General features: G+C 46.6%; 2 protein-coding genes across 6 annotated transcripts in view; one reads left to right on the top strand and one right to left on the bottom strand.

Annotated features, from left to right (window-relative positions):
* Bdp1 (BDP1 general transcription factor IIIB subunit) overlaps positions 1-7,198 on the bottom strand; it is a 105,183-nt gene extending 97,985 nt beyond the window's left edge. For all 5 annotated transcript variants that reach the window (XM_070031314.1, XM_070031315.1, XM_070031318.1 and 2 more), the window contains exon 1: positions 6,764-7,198. In XM_070031314.1, the coding sequence (XP_069887415.1) occupies positions 6,764-6,975 (212 nt within the window). In that variant the 5' untranslated portion in view covers positions 6,976-7,198. The remainder of the gene's footprint in view (positions 1-6,763) is intronic.
* Positions 7,199-13,975: 6,777 nt separating this feature from the next.
* Positions 13,976-19,040, top strand: LOC138832841 (small EDRK-rich factor 1). Its single transcript, XM_070030963.1, has 3 exons — positions 13,976-14,147; positions 15,669-15,777; positions 18,763-19,040. The coding sequence occupies exons 1-3, from the start codon at positions 14,141-14,143 to the stop codon at positions 18,833-18,835; spliced, it is 189 nt and encodes a 62-aa protein (XP_069887064.1). The 5' UTR covers positions 13,976-14,140; the 3' UTR covers positions 18,836-19,040.
* Positions 19,041-20,732: the final 1,692 nt, after the last annotated feature.

Raw genomic sequence — 20,732 nt, 5'->3', positions numbered from 1 at the left:
GACAGTGCCCAGGCCCAGATTTCAAGCCCCACATCCGACAAAAAAAATTACAAATAGAGCTGAGGGACAGCACCCAGACCCAGACAGAGTTCAAGCCACACAACAACAACAACAAAAAAAAACTTTCCTGCTCAGTATGGCTTTACACCATGTTCCTCAGATCTCAGCTTCTGCTAGGGTTACACAGATGTGAAGATAAACATCCAGCCCTGTTTTCTTCACCCTCCCCCTTCCCCATCCTCCCAACTACCTCACCCTCCACACCCTGCATCTGTCAGTTGCAGGGCTTGAACTCAGGGCTTGGGCACTGTCCTAAGCTTTTACTACTCAAGGCTAGCCCTCTTACCACTTTGAATCATAGCTCCACTTCCAGTTTTCTGATAGCTAATAGACAGGAGTCTCATGGACTTTCCTGCCTGGAATGGCTTTGAACCAAGATCCTCAGCTCAGCCCTCCTGAGTAGCTAGGATTACAGGCATGAGTCACAGGTGCTTAGCTTTTCTGCTAGTTCTGGGGCTTGAACACAGGGCCTGGGCACTAGCTCTCAACCATTTGAGCTACAGCTTCACTTCCAACTTTTTTGCTGGTTAACTGGAGATAAGTCTCAAGAGACTTTCATGCCCAAGCTGGCTTCAAATAGCAATCCTCATAGCTCAGCCTCCTGTGGAGCTAGGATTACAAGTGTGAGCCACCAAACCCTGTCTTCTTTAAAACTGTTTTGTTTTGTTTTGTCTGTCTATCATAAGGACTGACCTCTGGGCCTGGGCCTGAGCACTGTCCCTCAACTCTTCAGCTCAAGGCTACTGCTCTACCATTCTGAGCTACAGCACTACTTCTGGTTTTCTGGTGGTTACTTGGAATTAAGAATCTCAATTTCTGGCTGGGAAGGTGGCTCAGTGGTAGAGCGTTTACCTTGTATCCATGAGGCCCTGGGTTCGATTCCTCAACACCACATAAGCAAAAAGAAAAAACGCCGGAAGTGGCGCTGTGGCTCAAGTGGTAGAGCGCTAGCCTTGAGCTGAAGAGCCCAGAGTTCAGGCCCCATGACGGGACCCAAAAAAATAAATAAATAAAAATCTCAATTTCCTCGATGGGTGCCAGTGACTCACACCTATAATCCTAGCTACTCAGGAGGCTGAGATCTGATAATCCCAGTTCAAAGCCAGCCCGGGCAGGAAAGTCCATGAAATTCTTATCTCCAAGAAACCACCAGAAAACCGGAAGTGGTGCTGTAGCTCAAGTGGTAGAGCTCTAGCCTTGAGCTTAAGAGCTGAGGGATAACGCCCAGGCCCAGAGTTCAAGCCCCACAACCGACCAAAAAAAAAAAAAAAAAAGATAAGAAGAAAAAAAAGGGGATTTTCCCAACATAAAGAAATGACAGATGGGCTAGGATGTAGCTCACTGGCAAAGCACTTGTCTAGCAAGTGCAACATCCTGGATTCGATCCCCAGTACTAAAAAAGAAAGGATAGAAAAAAATTTGTATTTAAAAAAGTGACTTTTGGGCTGGGAATGGGGCTTAGTGGTAAAGTGCTTGCTAGCATGCATGAAGCCCTGGGATCAATTACCTCAGTACCACAAAAACAGAAAAGCTGGAAATTGTGCCTGAGGCTCAAGTGGTAGAGTGCTAGCCTTGAGCAAATGTAGTTCAAGGACAGTGTCCAGGCCCTGAGTTCAAGCCCCAGGACTGGCAAAAAAAAAGAAAGAAACTTTTGAGGTGAAAAATGTATCAATTAATGTAATAATTACCCAGAACTGATCATTATATAATGTATACTTATATTAAAATATCACACTGTACTTCATGCATAATTATGTATCAATTAAAATGTTATAATGTTTAAAAAAGGGTATTATAAGATTATAAATCTGTATTCAGTATACACTATGTAAAAAAATGAACTATGTAACTTATCTGCATGGGCTGGAGGAGGAAACTGGGGAAAACAAAGGAAGAGGTGACACTGTCAAAAAAAAAAAAAAAAATAGCCAGAAACTAGTAGCTCACACCTATAATCCTAGCTATTCTGGAGGAGGCTTAGATATAAGGATCACAGTTCCAGGCCATCCTTTGCAGAAAAGCGTGCCTGTAATCCTAGCTACAGAGACTGAGAACTGAGGATCCCGGTTCAAAGCCAGCTCGGGCATAAAAGTCCATGAGACTCTTATCTCCAATTAACCACTAGAAAACGGGAAGTGGTGCTGTGGCTCAGCAGTACAGTAAAGTGCTGTCTTGAGCTGAAGAGCGCAGGGACAGCGCCCAGGCCAAGGGTTCAAGCCCCATGACCGACAAAAAAAAAGAAAAGTGTGTAAGACTTATCTCCAATTAACCACCAAAAAAAACAGAAGTAGCCCGGTAGCTCAAAGTGGTAGAGCACTAGTGGAGCAGAAGAGCTCAGGAACAGCGCCCACAATTGACCAAAAAAAGAACTCATTACCTAACTTATGAAATGGTAACCCCACAGTACAACATCTTAGTAATAACAAAATCATATAAATATATAATATACACTTTTTTTTTTTTTGGTCAGTCGTGGGGCCTGGGAGCTGCCCCTCAGCTCTTCAGCTCAAGGTTAGCGCTCTACCACTACAGCCACATCACCACTTCTGGCTTTTTCTGCTTATGTGGTACTAAAGAACTGGGCTGGGCAGGTGGCTCAGTGGTAGAGCGCTTGCCTTGCATGCATGAGGCCCTGGGTTCGATTCCTCTGCACCACATAAGCAAAAAAGAAGAAAGCTGGAAGTGGCAGTGTGACTCAAGTGGTAGAGCACTAGCCTTGAGCTGAAGAGCTGATGGACAGTGCACAGGCCCAGAGTTCAGACCCCACGACCAGACCCAAAAAAAGAATTGAACCCAGGGCCTTATGCATACCAGGCAAGCACTCTATCACTGAGCCATGTTCCCAGCCCCAATAAAATTATATTAAAAAAAAAAAAAAAGAATTTAAATCTACTTTCCTCAAATTTCAGTTATTTTGTATAAAAAATGAAAAATACATTAACCTACTGAATAACCAGAAAGTCTCCCATTTATTTATTTATTTATTTATTTATTTATTTATTTATTTATTTATGGTGAGGTACTGGGGCTTGAACTCAGGACCTAAGTTCTTACTCAACTTTCATAGCTGGTGCTCTACCACATGAGTAACCATTCCCCTTGTCTTGCACTCTACTAGTTAATTAGATGACTCCAGCCAAGCTGAATTCAAACCTCCATCCTCCAAGTCTCAGCCTTCTAAGTAGCTAGAATTACAGGTGTGAAGCAATGAGCTTCAGTTTAAACTCTTTTCTCAGAGCTGGAGACAGACCAATGGTACAATGTTTATCTAGGATACATAGTGTTTGTTTCATCCTCAGCTGAAAGCCCCCTACCTCCATGTTAGTCCTTGTAACAATGTGATACATAAACCTTTTGCATTTTGTTCCATATATTAAATGCATAAAGACAGAACATACACACTATTGGTTGTTTTTTGGTTTTGGGGAGTTTTTTGGGGGGTCTGGTCGTGGGGCCTGAATTCGGCGTGGGCACTGTCCCTCAGCTCTTCAGCTCAAGGCTAGCGCTCTACCACTTGAGCCCCAGCGCCACTTCCAGCTTTTTTCTTTTTGCTTATGTGGTGCTGAGGAATCGAACCCAGGGCCTCATGCATGCAAGGAAAGCGCTCTACCACTGGGCCACCTTCCCAGCCCACACTATTGGGTTTTTTTGTTTTTTGTTTTTTGGTCCAGTCGTGGGCCTGAACTCTGGGCCTGGGCGCTGTCCCTCAGTTCTTCAGCTCAAGGCTAGAACTCAACCACTTGAGCCACAGCGCCACTTCTGGCTTTTTTCTTTTTGCTTATGTGGTGCTGAGGAATCGAACCCAGGGCCTCAGGCATGCAAGGCAAGTGCTCTACCACTGAGCCACCTTCCCAGCCCGCCACACTATTGGTTTTTACAACTAACAAAGACTTACCAAAAAAAAAAAAGAAATGGATAAAAAAGAGAGAGGAAAACAAATATTCTAGAGCATAATCTCTCAAGACTAGTTTCTGGTCAATATATTAAATTACCAAATACTGGGCTGGGAAGGTGGCTCAGTGGTAGAGCGCTTGCCTTGCATGCTCGAGGCCCTGGGTTCGATTCCTCAGCACCACATAAGCAAAAAGAAAAAAGCTGGAAGTGGCGCTGTGGCTTAAGTGGTAGCGCGCTAGCCTTGAGCTGAAGAGCTGAGGGACAGTGCCCAGGCCCAGAGTTCAGGCCCACGACCGGACCCAAAAATAAATAAATAAATAAATAAATAAATAAATAAATAAATAACCAAGTACAAATTTATGCCTATTAACAAAACCTCTAAAAAGTTTTGTGGGATTTTTTGGTTGGTTGTCAGGCTTGAATTCAAGGCCTGAGTGCTATCTTTTAGCTCTTTGCTCAAGACAAACACTCTACTACTTTGAGCCACAGCATCACTTCCAGTTTTTTAGTGGTTAATTGGAGATAAGAGTCCCACAGGGACTTTTATGGCTGGGTGGACTTCAAACCGTGATCCTCAGATCTCAGTCTCCTAAGTAGACAGGATTACAGGCATGAGTCACTAGCACCTGGCTAAGAACTTTATTAACAGTAACCAATTAGGCACCTTCATTTTGAGTCAAAATTCTGAAACCGGTTCATCGAAAACTTGGAAATTTACTGAGCACCACTGAGATAAAAAAGTAAAATTAGCCGGGCCATGGTGGCTCACGCCTGTAATCCTAGCTACTCAGGAGGCTGAGATCTGAGGATCCCGGTTCAAAGCCAGCCCGGGCAGGAGAGACCGTGAGACTCCTATCTCCAATAAAACCACCAGAAAACCGGAAGTGGCGCTGTAGCTCAAGTGGTAGAGCGCTCGCCTTGAGCTGAAGAGCTGAGGGACAGTGCCCAGGCCCAGAGTTCAAGCCCCACGGCCGAACAAAAAAAAAAAAGTAAAATTATTCCCAGCACCAGTTCACGCCAACAGGGAAATTATACTCCCTTCCCCTCCTCAAAAACTTTTTTTCTTGGGGCTGGGAAGGTGGCTCAGTGGTAAACTGCTTGCCTTGCTTCCTGAGGCCCTGGGTTCGATTCCTCAGCACCACAAAAGCAAAAAAGAAAAAAAGCCGGAAGTGGCACTGTGGCTCAAGTGGTAGAGCGCTGGCCTTGAGCTGAAGAGCTGAGGGACAGCACCCAGGCCCAGAGTTCAGGCCCCATGACCGGACCCCACCCAAAAAAAAAAAGAAAAAGAAAAAGAAAAAACATTGCTTTGTTTTTTTTTGGGTCCGGGCCTGGGCACTGGGCCTGGGCGCTGTCCCTCAACTCTTCAGCTCAAGGCCAGCACTCTACCACTTGAGCCACAGCGCCACTTCCGGCTTTTTTTTTTTTTTTTGCTTATGTGGTGCTGAGGAATCGAACACAGGGCCTCATGCATGCAAGGCAAGCGCTCTACCACTGAACTACCTTCCCAGCCCATCAAAAACTTTTTTCAATCTTCTGTGACAAATACCTAGGGCTGGAAATGTGGCTTAGCGGTAGGGTGCTTGCTTGCCTAGCATGCAGGAAGCCCTGGGTTCAATTCTCAAGATCAATAAACAGAAAAAGCCAGAAGTGGTGCTGAGGCTTTAGTGGCAGTGCTCACCATGAGCAAAAAAGAAGCTGGTGACAGTACTCAGGCCCTGATGACTGGCAAAACATAAAATAAAAAGTAAACAACTTATACAACCTGTCACCAGGACTGGCTGTTTACTGGCTTTCTCCTATATATAGCACAAAAGGAGACTATCTTATTAACTTGGAATGTCTTAAACTTAATTGTTCTGCAGTGTCATCTCTATTTTTTCCAACGAACAACTTTTAGGAGTCAAGTATTTGTCCCTGTCTGGCATAAAACAGTTTATGTAAGTCATCTCTAAATTCCACAATGCAGCTTCAAAGAAGGTAATATTATCCTTATTTAACGAAAGAGTAAATTCTTTCAAAAAAATCTACTTCATTTGGGGCTGGGAATGTGGCTCAGTGGTAGACTGCTTGCCTAGGATGCATGTAGCCCCGGGTTTGATTCCTCAATATCACATAAACAGAAAAGGCCAGATGCAGCACTGTGGCTCAAGTGGTTGAGCCAAAAGAAGGTTAAGGACAGTGCCCAGGCCCTCAGTTCAAGCCCCATGACTGGCAAAAAAAAAAAAAAAAAAAAAAAAAAAAAATAGGTCTAGTTCGAGATGATAAATATAAATAATATTATAAATATAAAAACATTGACTCCAAATGTAGTACTAAGTCCATACTTCTTGGTCCAGGAAACATGATCTTAGAGTAGCCTACTTCAAACCAGTGCAAGCAGCCTGACTCTCCTTTCCATTGACATAAGTCAGCAACACCAAAGCGAAGCTAGGGATACAGCTCCGCAGCAAAGCGCTTGCTTAGCATTCATGAGACTCTAAGTTTGATTCCCCAGCATCGAAAAGCAAAGGAAGAAGAAGGGAAACTACTACTCTCTTACTAAAATAAATTTTCTTAAACAAAACTACTTCTCATACAAAGTACCCAAGGTAAATTAAATTTCTCAAGTAACTTGGCTGTTCTTGTCTTCAAGATTATTATGGCTGATTCCCTCCGGACAAAATTCATAGCAGCTACACGGAGAAGAGACAAACTGCAGTTGGGAGTTGTTTCATCAGACTCAAAGGAAAGGCTGACAGTGCAAGGGGAAGGACTACTCCCATAATAAAGTTCATGTGTTCAGCTTCAAACTCCCCACGCAAGCGCTTACCTGCTCACGGGAGCCTTTTCCTGGGGCTCCGATCCCCCGGAAGCCACCGCCGGCACATGTGCAGACTCCGCAGTCTTTGGAGCGATCTCGGCTGCAGGCTCCGGTGGCCTGGGAGACTCCCGTCCACGCTGGGGCTGGGGAGCCGTGGAACCCCTGGCGCCGACACCGGGCCTGACATTCGGCTTCACGCTTAGGCGTGCCCTGCGGAACATGGCGGAGCCAGGGGGGCCCGGGACGCGGCTTCACCGCCGCGCCCAGCCCAGAGCCCCAAGCACGGCCGGAAACCGCGTGAGGACCGCCGCCCTCCCCACAAAGCCGGAACGCACCCAGCGGGCCGCTACCGCAGTTTCGCGCCCCTACCGCCTCCTCCTTTCTCCCGCCGCCGCCTCTTCTTCATGACCCTGCCACACTAATGCCTAAATTTCTCCCTCCACCCGGATCCCGGCCCGTAGAGGGCGCAGGAACCGACGCGTAATCACTCAGCGCCCGGCGCTTACGTCAGACTCACGGCGCCGGGAGCCATGGTAACCGCAAGCGCCTCGCTTAGGTTACCTGTAAAACGGAAGTTGGGGTGCAAAGGCCTGAGCTCTTCCTTCTCTACCTGTGCTTAGTAGTGGCTGCAAGGAAAGGAAGCAGTGGCTTAAACTTATTTAATCGTTTTTTTCCTTCTCGGTATTAGAGGATCGAACGCAGGGTGTGCCCCATGCAGACTGCATTCTACACACTGAGCTGCGCACACACCATGACTCACACCTGAGAGAAACTGCTTAAAATCGCCCGCCCAGAAGCTGGGAAGGTGGCTGAGTGGTAGAGTGCTGGCCTAGCATGCATGAAGCCCTGGGTTCAGTTCCTCAGTACCACATAAACAAAAAGGGCTGGGAAGGTGGCTCAGTGGTAGAGCGCTTGCCTTGCATGCCTGAGGCCCTGGGTTCGATTCCTCAGTACCACATAAGCAGAAAAGCCAGAAGTGCTGTTGTGGCTCAAGTGGTAGAGCGCTAGCCTTAAGCTGAAGAGCTGAGGGACAGCACCCAGGCCCAGAGTTCAGGCCCCACGACCGGACCCCTCCCACATAAACAAAAAGACGAAAGTGGCACTGTGGCTCAAGTGGTAGAGTGCTAGCCGTGAGCAAAAGAAGCTCAGGGACAGCGCCCAGGCCCAGAGTTCAGGCCTCAGGTCTGGCAAAAAACAAAAATTAAAAAAAAAGTGTAAGAGCAGTGCCTGCTTACCTGTGTCAGAACTTAGAAATTCTATAAATGCTAAGTAGAACACAATTAGAATTTGTGATAGGAAGAAATTGAGAATGATCTCTCCTGGGAAAATAAACTACAAAACACAGCCAGGAGAAATATTTCCTGTATAACCTTGTATATATTTTTTTAATGTGATGTATTGTCCATGCAAAAATAATAAACTATACAAGTATTTTTGTACCGATACTGGGGCTTGAACTCTGGGCTTTTACTTGCCTTGTTCAAAGCTAACATTCTACCACTTCCAGAATTCTACTATTTCTTTTTTTTTTTTTTTTTTGGGGGGGGGGGGGTCGGTCGTGGGGCTTGAACTCTGGGCTTGGCCCCTGTCCTTGCGCTCTTCAGCTCAAGGCTAGCACTCTACACTAGAGCCACAGCGCCACTTCCGGTTTGCTAGTGGTTTATTGGAGAAAAGAGTCTCAGGGACGGGGCTGGGAAGATGGTTCAGTGGTAGAGCGCTTGCCTTGCATGCCTGAGGTCCTGGGTTTGATTCCTCAGCACCACATAAGCAAAAATGAAAAAAGCCGGAAGTGGCACTGTGGCTCATGGTAGAGCACTAGCCTTGAGCTGAAGAGCTGAAGGACAGCGCCCAGGCCTAGAGTTCTGGTCTCACAACCCACAAAAAAAAAAAAAAACTAAAAACAACAACAAAAAAAACTGTTTCAGGGATTTTTCTGCCAAAGCTAGCTTGAAATCTTGGTCCTCATAGCATAGGCTCCTGAGTAGCTAAAATTACATGAGCCTCTGGCACCCAGATTCACTTTCAGCTTTTTGTTTTTGTTTTCGCCAGTCCTAGGGCTTGAACTCTGGGCACTGTTTCTGAGATCCTTTTGGTCAAAGCTAGCACTTTACCACTTGTACCACTTACAGCTTTTTCTGCTATTAATTGGAGATTAGAGTCTCACAAACTGGGCACTAGTAGCTCACGCCTGTCATCCCATGCCTGTAATCCTAGCTACTCAGGAGGCTGAGATCTGAGGATCTCGGTTCAAAGCCAGCCTGGGCAAGAAAGTCCATGAGACTCTTTTTTTTGGAGGGTGGAGGGGGTCCAGTCATGGGCCTGAACTCTAGGCCTGGGCACTGTCCCTCAGCTCTTCAGCTCAAGGCTAGCGCTCTACCACTTGAGCCACAGTGCCACTTCCGGGTTTTTTTTCTGCTTATGTGGTGCTGAGGAATCGAACCCAGGGCCTCATGCATGCAAGGCAAGCACTTTACCACTGAGCCACCTTCCCAGCCCGTCCATGAGACTCTTATCTCCAATAAACCACCAGAAAACTGGAAGTGGTGCTGTGGCTCAAGTGGTAGAGTGCTAGCCTTGAGCTGAAGAGCTCAGGGACAACACCCAGGCCCCACAACTAACAAAAAATAAATAAATAGGGACTGGGAAGTTCACTCACTGGTAGAGTGCTTTCCTTGCACGCATGAGGCCCTGGGTTCTATTCCTCAGCACCACATAAGCAGAAAAAGCCAGAAATGGTGCTATGGCTCAAGTGGTAGAGCGCTAGCCAAGCTAAGGAGCTGAGGGACAGTGCCCTGGCCCAGAGTTTAGGACCCAGGACCAACAACAAAAAAAAAAAAGTAAATAAATATACTCCCTGCCAAGCACTGGTGGCTAATGCCGATAATCCTAGCTACTCTGGAGGCAGAGAAAGTAAGGATCAAGGTTCAAAGCCAGCTGGGGCAGAAAAGTCTGTGAGATATTTATCTTCAATTAACCACCCAAAAGCCAGAAGAGGAGTTGTGACTCAAATGGTCAAGTGCTAGCTTTGAACAAAAAAAGATCAGGGACAGCACCCAGGTCCTGAGTTGAAGCTCCGACATTGGCATTGGCACACACACACCCTGTCAAATTAATAGCAAATCATGAAAGGAATAAAATTCTGGACTGAATGGAGAAGTGGATCATGTAGAAGGAGAAAGGGAAAGTCCTTGCCGGGCGCTGGTGGCTCACGCCTGTAATCCTAGCTACTCAGGAGGCTGAGATCTGAGGATCGTGGTTCAAAGCCAGCACGGGCAGGAGAGACCGTGAGACTCCTATCTCCAATAAACCACCAGAAAACCGGAAGTGGCGCTGTAGCTCAAGTGGTAGAGCGCTTGCCTTGAGCTGAAGAGCTGAGGGACAGCACCCAGGCCCAGAGTTCAAGCCCCACGGCCGACAAAAAAAAAAAAAAAAAAAGAAAGGGAAACTCCTCAATAGTAGGAGAGCAAAATTGAAGGAAGAGAGAAAAGGAAAAAGAAAATGTAGGTCTATGGGTTCTGTGTGCTCTCTTTAATACTCTAGAGAGGAGAAAAAAAAAAAAAAACCTAGATGTATTCAAAGCTCAAGTGCCAGGGTATAACTCAGTGCTTAGTACATGAAAAATCCCCTGAGTGCAATGAGAAAGAGAAGGCTATGGAAGGAAGGAAAAAAGAAAGGACATAAAAAGAACACCCTGCTAAAGATGTCTCAGGAATCTTGGAGCAACTGCCAGGACAATGCAACTATGGACAGTATGACTGTTTGGTTATTTTTAGTTTTAGTTTTTGTTTTTGTGGCAGTATTGGGCTGAGATCTGAGAGTCATGGTTCAAAGCCAGCCCAGACAAGAAAGTTTGTGAGACTTTTAGCTCTATTTTTTTTTGTCAGTTGTGGGACTTGAACTCTGGGCCTGGGAGCTGTCCCTCAGCTCTTCAGCTCAAGGCTACCACTCTACCACTTGAGCCACAGCACCATTTCCAGTTTTCTGAGTGGCTTATTGGAGATAAGAGTCTCACAGACTTTCCTGCCCAGGCTGGCTTTGAATCTTGATCCTCAGATCTCAGCCTCCTGAGTAGCTAGGATTACAGGTGTGAGCCACAGGTGCTGGCTTTCTTTTTTTTTTTTTTTTTTTTTTTTTTTGTCGGTCGTGGGGCTTGAACTCTGGGCCTGGGCGCTGTCCCTCAGCTCTTCAGCTCAAGGCGAGCGCTCTACCACTTGAGCTACAGCGCCACTTCCGGTTTTCTGGTGGTTTATTGGAGATAGGAGTCTCACGGTCTCTCCTGCCCGGGCTGGCTTTGAACCGCGATCCTCAGATCTCAGCCTCCTGAGTAGCTAGGATTACAGGCGTGAGCTACCAGTGCCCGGCTGGCTTTCTTATCTCTAATTAACCAGCAAAAAGCTAGTGGAACTGTGGCTCAAGTGATGGGACCTTATCCTTGAGTGAAAAAACTAAGGGAGAGCACCCAGGCCCTTAGTTCAAGTACCAGTACCAACACCATCCAAAAACTGAAACAGGTTTTAAGGAGAAACAGACATCTGATCTCTAAATATTATTGAAGAAAGAGGAGGGGCATAGGAATGGGAAACCAGGTAAGAGTAATAACTATATTAGCTTAACATATTAAGAGCTACCATTCATGGGCAGGAAGCTATTTTATGTGTGCCAGAACTGGGGCTTGAATTCAGGCCTCAGTAGAGCTCTTGCCTGGCTGTTTTCTGCTTAAGGCTGGTGCTCTACCACTTGAGCCACACCTCCATTTCCAGCTTTCTGCTGGTTAACTGGACTTGTCTGCTACAGTTAGCTTCAAAACTGGGTCCTTGGGGCTGGGAAGGTGGCTCAGTGGTAGAGCGCTTGCCTTGCATGCTCAAGGCCCTGGGTTCGATTCCTCAGCACCACATAAGCAAAAAGAAAAAAGCCAGAAGTGGTGCTGTGGCTCAAGTGGTAGAGCGCTAGCCTTGAGCTGAAGAGCTGAGGGACAGTGCCCAGGCCCAGAGTTCAGGCCCCATGATTGGACCCAAAAAAAAAAAACAAAACAAAACTGGGTCCTTATAGATGCCTAAGTAACTAAGATTACAGATATGAGCCACTGGCCCCCAGACAAGCAGAAAGCTTTTTTTTTGGGGGGGGGGTGATCCTGGAGCTTTAACTTTTTTGTCCCTGAGCTTTTGTGCTCAAAGCTAAAACTCTAACATTTGAACTACAGCTCTACTTCCAGCTTTCTGCTATTTAATTAGAGATAAGAGTATGACACTGGTCTGGGAAGGTGAATCAGTGGTAGAGTGCTTGCCTTGCATGCATGGGACCCTGGGTTCCATTCCTCAGCCAAAAGTGGTGCTGTGGCTCAAGTGGTAGAGTGTTAGCCTTGAGCTGAAGAGCTGAGGGACAGCACCCAGGCCCAGAGTTCAGGCCCCATGACTTGGGGCAGAGGGAGTCTGACACACTTTCCTGCCAAAGCTGGCTTTGAACCACAATACTCATATCTCAGCCTCCTGACTAGGTAGGATTATAGGTACAAACCACCAGCCCCTAGCTCAGGAAGCTTTTAGCATAGTGAAATAATATCTCTATGCTCACACAGCAGCTAATTTATAGAGTTGGACTTCCAACCCGAACACCTTACATCCAGAGCCAAATTCTTCTACCTTTTCTAAAAATAGGCAATTTTATAACAATTGTTGAAGAGTGATAATGTGTACTTGGCAATACATTTATACTTTTTTGGGGGGGAAAGTGGCCTCCTTGCTAGCCTGGAACTCTATGATGACAGTCAAGCATTGATCCAGATCACCTATCACCAGTACTTTTGTATCTTTTTAAATACTCTGTAGGGTGCCAGTAGCTCATGCCTGTAATCCTAGCTACTCAGGAGGCTGAAATCTGAGGATCACAGCTCCAAATCAGCCCGAGCAGTAAAGTTGGAAGTGAGACTCTTATCTCCTATTAACCACCAAATGACTGAAGGCGGAGGTGTGGCTCAAAGTAGTGGAGCACTTTATTTGAGCAGAAGAGCCCGGGGACAGTGCCCAGTCACTGCGTTCAAGCCCCACAACCAACAAAAATAATTAACTATTCCACAAGAAATACTTTTTGAAAAAGCACCAGGCAAAGGGGTGCTGGCATCTCAGGAAGCAGAGATCTGAGAATGGAGGTTCTAAACCAGTCCAGGCAGGAAAATGTATCTTTTTTTTTTTTTTTGCCAGTTATGGGGCCTGAACTCGGCCTGGGCACTGTCCCTCAGCTCTTTAGCTCAAGGCAAGCACTCTACCACTAGAGCCACAGCGCCACTTCCAGCTTTTTCTGCTTATGTGGTGCTGAGGAATCGAACCCAGGGCCTCATGCATACAAGGCAAGCACTCTACCACTGAGCCACCTTCCCAGCCCGAAAATGTATCTTTAATTAACCAACTAAGCCAGAAGTGGAGACATGGCTCAAGGGGTGGAGTAACAGCTAGATGCAGAAAGGTCTGGCAGAGTATCAGGCCAAGTTCAAGCTCCAACTCCCCCGCCGCCCCTCCAAATAAAAAAACAAAACCAGTGAGACGGGTCTCTAGCCCTGTACCAATACAGACTTCAGGGCCGGAGGTCCCATACTGGCTTAAATTCTGGTACTTCGGAATCCTGCCTTTTGTTGGTGTTGCTTTGTTTTGTAGGTCATGGGTCTCCACCACTTTGAGCCACCCACCACTTCCGGGTTACTGGTGGTTCATTGGAGAGTCTCAGGGCCTTTCCTGCCGGGGCTGGCTTTGAACCGCGATCCTCAGCTCTCAGCCTCCTGAGTAGCTAGGATTACAGGCGTGAGCCACGGCGCCCGGCAGCATTCGGCGCTGCACACCACACACGCCAACGTCAAAGCCCAGTGAGTGAGCCACCCAGCTCTGCGCGCGCTCGGCCGCCCGCGTCCCTCTGACACAGTCTCCCGGTCCGCCTCGCCGCCGCAAGCAGACGATGAGCCGGGGCTGAGGTCCACCGTGCAAAAGTTAGGTAGTGTTTACTGTCTGTTGGCACTGAAAGCGGTCGGTCGGGCCGGCGCCGGTGCAAGAAGAGCACTGAGGAAAACCCACACCCGCCCGCGCCGCCTCCACACGCGCGACACGCTTTCTCCGAACCCAGGCGCGCGCGCGCCTCAGCGCGGGAGGGCGTGGCCGACTCCCCCGGCCCTGCGTCCGCCCCGCCTCCCGGGGACGCGCATGCGCTCAGGCTCGCCGGCCACGCCGCCGCTGTTGTCAGGCTCGTGGGCGGGACCGCGAAGCTGACCGGGCGGAGGCGCCGCCCGCCGGAGGCCCCTCGCGGGCTCAACCTGGCAGATCCCGGGGCGACCGCAGTCCAGCCTTCCGAGGCAGCCGTTGCTTCTCCGAGTGGCTCTCCGTCAAGCTCCGTCGGGTGATCGGCATGGCCCGTGAGTGTTCCGGAGGCTCTAGGGGACGCTGTGGGAACCGTCCCACCGCCAAGGGTGGCGGTCTCCACCCGGCTCAGCCCGGGCGCTGGCACGGCTTGGCGGGGTGCGGGAGCCGATCGCGGGAGCCCGCTAGGGTCCGCCGGCGCGGGGACCCCGGTTTCTGTCGGCCGAGGGCGGGGCAGTTGGCCCGGGCTGGGACGGGCCCTGCCCCCCAGGCAGAGCGCACCCCCCCCCCGCGGGTGGCTGGGGGAGCCCGCCGCCGGGGAAGGGTCGCGGTGTGGGCGCGGCCCCGCGCCGCACCTGGAGTCGGAGGCCCGGGGAGGAGTGGGAGGGCCGCCTAGGGTTCACTCCCTAGCTCTTTTGTTTGGCGCTCGCTCCCAGGTGGTGTTTTCGGAGCATCTGCCTTTGCTAGCCGAACTTAACCAACGGGTGACTCGTATCTGCCTTGTTCTTTCCCAGGCATTGCTTAGAAGCCAGAACTTATTTTGTTATGCTGGCCGGCCAGAATACACCATTGGAATGACTGTTTCGAAAGATCTAGTAGCGGCTCACGCCTGTAATCCTAGCTACTCGAGAGGTTGAGATCTGAGGATCAAGATTCAAAGCCGGCCTGGACAGCAGAGTCCATGAGACTAATATCTTCCGTTAATTACACGGAAAACTGAAGTGGAGCTGTGGCTCAAGTGGTAGAATGCTAGTCTGGTGCAAAAAAAGCTCAAGGACAGCACCCAGGCCCTGAATTTAAGCCCCAGGACTGGCACAAAAATAATAATACTTAGATCTGAGGATAATTAGAGAATAATAATTAGATCTGAGTATCACGGTTTGAAACCAGCCTGGATGTCTCCTGAGACTCGTATCTCCAACTAACTACTCAAAAAACAGAAGTAGTGCTGTGGCTCTAGTGGTAGAGGGCTAGCCTTGAGCACAAAGAGGCTCAGGAACAGTGCCCAGGTCCTGAGTTCAAGACTCACAATCGACAAAGGAATAATTAATTGATAGAAGACCTCGCATTTATAACCACTAAACACCAAGACTGATATGGAAATATTCTTTTTTTTAGGGGGGGGTCTCCTTCTCTCTTTTCTTTTTTTTTTTTTTTTGGTGCTTGTGGGGCTTGAACTCTGGGCCTGGGCGCTGTCCCTCAGCTTTTCAGCTCAAAGAGAACGCTTTACCACTTGAACCACAGCACTACTTCTGGTTTCCTGGTGGTTAATTGGAGATAAGAGTTTCACAAACTTTGCTGCCCAGGTTGGCTTTGAACCACAATCCTCAGATCTCAGCCTCCTGAGTAGCTAGGATTACAGGCATAAGCCACTGGCACCAGGCTTGGAAATACTCTTTAAGTCTATGTTTACCTTTAAGCTCCCTCACCTTCAGATCTGGGAACCCTTCTGTGCAATACTTGACTTGTTTCTTTATTAAAAGAAAAGCTTTGCATACATCTAAATTAGGGGACCCTTTAAGGGTATTGTTTGTATTTGAGAATGGAGGAAAAAGCTTATCTCTTTATCTTTATAGGTGGAAATCAACGAGAGCTTGCCCGTCAGAAAAATATGAAAAAAACCCAGGAAATAAGCAAAGGAAAAAGAAAAGAGGATAGCTTGACTACTTCTCAGAGAAAGCAAAGGTGAGTGTACTAAAAGAAACTTTGATTAAAGCCAAATTTTGGAAAATGAAAACCATTTTATTTTTAGTAGTGTTATAGTTTGAGCTCAGTAATTTAAGGCTTACTAGACAAGTGCTCTATCACTTGAGTCACAACCCTAGCCTAAAAAGCAATCTTTTAAGCCCTGGTTTGAAACCAGCCCTGACAGAAAAGTCCTTAAGATTCTCCGATTAGCTAGCCAAAAGTCAGAGGCGGAGGTTTTTAACTCAAAGGGTAGAGCACATTTCCAAAAGACTAAAGAATGTGAGGCTCTTGGGACTGGGAATGTGGCTTAGTTGTAGACTGCTTGCCAGGCATGCATGAAGTCCTGGGTTCAATTCCTCAGTACCACATACACAGAAAAAGCCAGAGATGGTGCTGTGGCTCAAGTGGTAGAATGCTTGCCTTGAGCAGAAGTAGCTCAGGGATAGCACCCAGGCCCTGAGTTCAAGCCCCATGACTGACATCCCCCCCTCACCAAAAAAAAACAGGCTGAGTAGTATACTCTTGTCATCTCAGCTACAAAGGAAGCATACCTGGGGCAGTGTATGACCTAGGTATAATACAAGTGATAGAACCCTGCCTAGCAAGCAGGAGGTTCTGAGCTCAAACTCCAGTACAGCTGAACAACAAAAAAGAAAAAGAATAGCAAAGCAAAGCAAAGAAAAAAAGACCCGAACTAATACTGTATACTTTCAATGACAGTTATTATTTGTGATGAGCTTTGCTTGAAATGTCTGTATAGATAGTATAAAAATAGTAAAGTAATAAATAATAGTATAGCTAAAAATAATAGTATAGCCGGGTTCCAGTGGCTCACACCTGTAATCCTAGCTACTCAGGAGGCTGAGATCTGAGCATCGTGGTTCAAAAGCCAACCTGGGCAGGAAAGGCCGTGAGACTCTTATCTCCAATTAACCATCAGAAAACTGGAAGTGACGATGTGGCTCAAGTGGTAGAGCGCTAGCCTTGAGCTGAAGAGCAGAGGGACAGTGCCCAGACCTAGAGTTCAAGCCTCACGACTGATCAAAATACTACTACTACTACTACTAATAATAATAATAATAATGTGTAAAAATAGTATACATCAGTGGCCCAGCAATACTTCCAGCTATCCTCTTGGTTCAGAAATAGCCATTGTATACTGAATATACAAATCTTATAAAGGTCTTTGTTAGACATTCTATATGTATTGTCTCTTAAAAAATGGTATTTGCACCAGTGTATGAATTAGGAAAGTAGAGCTACTTTTGTTTGAGATAAGGTTTTGCTGTGTAGTATCCCAGACTGGTCTTGAATTTGGGATCTTTGTGCTTCAGCCGCCACCCCAGTGCTGGGTTCATACCCAGTTTGTAGTTCTTAAGTAATATTACTAAGGTTTTACAGCAAGTACAACATAGACCATCTCTAAACAGAAAAGTAACCATCACTATTCTTTTCCAGTATATCTTTTTTCTTTTTTCCTTTTTAGTCTTTTTTCCTTTTTCTTTTTTGGTGCCAGTCCTGGGACTTGACCTTAGGGCCTGGGCGCTGTCTCTAAGCTTTTGTGTTCAAGATTACCACTCTACCACTTAAGCCATAGCACCACTTCTGGCCTTTTAGTGGTTAATTGGAGATAAGAGTCTAATGAACTTTCCTGACTGGGCTGACTGTTAGCCTCACATCTCAGCCTCCTGAGGATTATAGGTGTGGGCTCTCATTGCCTGCTTTCTTTTTTTTAATTATTATTATTTGTGTACATGTGTGCATGTGCCAGTTAATGGGCCTGGAACTCCTGGCCTTAGGGCCTTGTTCAATTTTCTTGCTCAGAGCTGGAGCTCTACTAATTGAGCCATGCCTCCAGTGTGTTTTCCTGGTTAATTGGAGATGGATGTCAGACATGTGAATTCAAGGCCTGGGTGCTGTCTCTGAGCTCTTTTGCTCAAGGATAGCTCTTTACCACTTTGAGCCACTGCTCCATTTCCAGTTTTTCGGTGGCTAATTGAAGATTAAAGTCTCACAGGCTTTCCTGCCTGTGCTGGCTTTGAGCTGGGTCCCTCATATCTCAGCCTCCTGAGTAGCTAGGAAGATAGGCATTGAGCCACCAGCACCTGGCTCACACATGCTTTTCTATCCCAACTTGCTTTGCACTTCAATCCCCCCATGTCTCAACCTCCTGAATAGCTACATTACAGGCATGATCCAAGGAGACTTCTTAAAATCCTCCTTCAGAAAATGGTGCTATAGCCGGGCGCTGGTGGCTCACGCCTGTAATCCTGTAATCTCAGGAGGCTGAGATCTGAGGATCGCGGTTCAAAGCCAGCTCGGGCAGGAGAGACCGTGAGACTCCTATCTCCAATAAACCACCAGAAAACCGGAAGTGGCGCTGTAGCTCAAGTGGTAGAGCGCTTGCCTTGAGCTGAAGAGCTGAAGGACAGCGCCCAGGCCCAGAGTTCAAGCCCCACGGCCGACAAAAAAAAAAAAAAGAAAATGGTGCTATGGCTCAAATGGTAGAGCGCTCACCTTGAGCTGAAGAGCTGAGGGACAGCGCCCAGTCCCAGAGTTCAAGCCCCACGACCAACCAAAAAAAATCCTCCTTCAGGAAAATAAAGTAAATTAAACCTGTTAACAACCTAGTATAATTGCCATTATTTCTACATTTAGCTGCCTGGTATCAGGCACGCACATGTGCTTAGTCACGCACATGTGCTTGCGCACACGCATGCGCGCTCACACACATACACACGCACACCTATTCTTCAGAACAAGTTTAATATGCTTTCCTGCAATTTTGAAAGGTCATGATAATAGTAGGGTTATCATCAGATAGACATCAAAGCTTTTCCATTCTGCCTCCATTCATAAAAGCTGACACTTGAGTGTTTATATCGTCTTTCAGATTATTTTTTTTAATGCAGTGAATGGGTTATGGAGAAAGAACAAATGAGAATGAAAATCAGTTATTCTTAAATTTTTTTCCCATTCTAGGGACTCTGAGATCATGCAGCAAAAGCAGAAGGCAGCTAATGAGAAGAAGTCAATGCAGACAAGAGAAAAATGATGACTGGCTCTTTGGAAAACCTGGGTGCTACTGCCATTGGGGTGCATCATAAGCTCTAAGATCAAGATTTCTTAAGTATACAGTCATTATCCATGTTATAACTTATCCTTATAAAACGGTCTATTTTAAACTTTGCTTCTCAATTTGACCAAGTGTTATGCATTAAAACCATCTTTCAAAAAATAAAACACCGACCATGCATGAATTCTACTTGTGAATATTATTTTTTATCAGCAGTGAAACATTATATAACTTATTAGATAATGAGAATCAGAGTAGGAACTTCTATGTAAACCTTGTTTTATAAACTTCATTAAACAGATCTTTTAACGTGAATCTTACAGACTGGGAAGGTGGCTCAGTGGTAGAGTGCTTGCTTTGTATGCATGAGACCCTGGGTTTGATTCCTCAGCACCACACAAGCAGAAAAAGCTGGAAGTGGCACTGTGACTCAAGTGGTAGATTGCTAGCCTTGAGCTGAAGAGCTGAGGGACAGCGCCCAGGCCCAGAGTTCAAGCCCCACGGCCAACAACAAAAAAAATAATAATAGTAAAAATAAAGTAAGTCTTATTACATAGGGGTAGAGGTGGAACTCAGTAGTAGAGGCCTCACCTAGCATGCATGAGGCCTGGTGTACCTCCCAGTACCACACACACATACACAAATTTATTGTCTAAAAGAACTCTAAGATGCCTTTCTTCACAATGGATTCATATTGCTTGAAGAATTTATATTCAGTACAAACCATCTTGCATGCTGGCTTAAATGGATGTAAACTACATAAGAGGGTTCAGTAAGAATTAGACTTGGGGCTGGGAAGGTGGCTCAGTGGTATAGCGCTTGTCTTGCATGCCTGAGGCCCTGGGTTCGATTCCTCAGCACCACATAAGCAAAAAGAAAAAAAAAACCAGAAGTGGCGCTGTGGCTCCAGTGGTAGAGCACTAATCTTGAGCTGAAGAGCTGAGGGACAGCACCCAGGCCCAGAGTTCAGGCCCCACGACCATACCCCCAAAAAAAAAAAAATTAGACTTACAAATTTAAAAGAAAATTGCTAGGCACTGGTGGCTAATAACTATAATCTTAGCTACTCCATAGGCTGAGATCTGAGGATCACTGCTTAAAGCCTGCCTGGGCAGCAAACTCTGTGAGACTCTTATCTCCAGTTAATCACTCTTATCTCCAGTTAATGTGATTAATAATTCTGAAGCCTATTTACTTGTATCAGGAAAAACATTTCAAGAAAGCTTAGTAGAAATCTATTCAAGATACCATTGTACTACAGTACTTTTTTAAGTACAAAAGAAAAAAACCAAATCAATTTTCTCTATATTATTTATTTGTTGTTGTTTTTTTTTTTTTTTTTGTCGGTCGTGGGGCTTGAACTCTGGGCCTGGGCGCTGTCCCTCAGCTCTTCAGCTCAAGGCGAGCGCTCTACCACTTGAGCTACAGCGCCACTTCCGGTTTTCTGGTGGTTTATTGGAGATAGGAGTCTCACGGTCTCTCCTGCCCGGGCTGGCTTTGAACCGCGATCCTCAGATCTCAGCCTCCTGAGTAGCTAGGATTACAGGCGTGAGCCACCAGCGCCCGGCTCTATATTATTTAAACAGCCTTACATGTTAGGAGGGTGAAGGTTTCTGTTTTATATATATATGTATTTATATGTATATATATATATACACATATATACATATATGTATATATATATTTGTAAATATACCTCAGATCTCAGCTTCCTGAGTAGCTGGGATTATAGGCGTGAGCCACCAGCAACTAGCTGGAATGTTTTATCTTTTGGTTGGTCTAGGGAAATTGTTTTGTTTTTTGGTTAGTCCTGGGGCTTGAACTCTGGGCCTGGGCACTGTCTCTCAGCTCTTCCACTCACGGCTAGCACTCTACC

This window comes from Dipodomys merriami, unplaced genomic scaffold, assembly GCF_024711535.1.
Source record: "Dipodomys merriami isolate MVZ:Mamm:240054 unplaced genomic scaffold, mDipMer1.0.p SCAF_20, whole genome shotgun sequence".
Lineage (NCBI taxonomy): Eukaryota > Metazoa > Chordata > Mammalia > Rodentia > Heteromyidae > Dipodomys > Dipodomys merriami.
Note: the sequence above shows the minus strand (reverse complement) of the source record. Positions and strands in the feature narration are given on the sequence as shown.

Excerpts from the sequence above, each read along its gene's own strand:
- LOC138832841 (XM_070030963.1), top strand. Across the intron at positions 15,778-18,762 it reads ACTTCTCAGAGAAAGCAAAG|GGACTCTGAGATCATGCAGC; the intron begins GTGAGTGTACTA and ends TTCCCATTCTAG.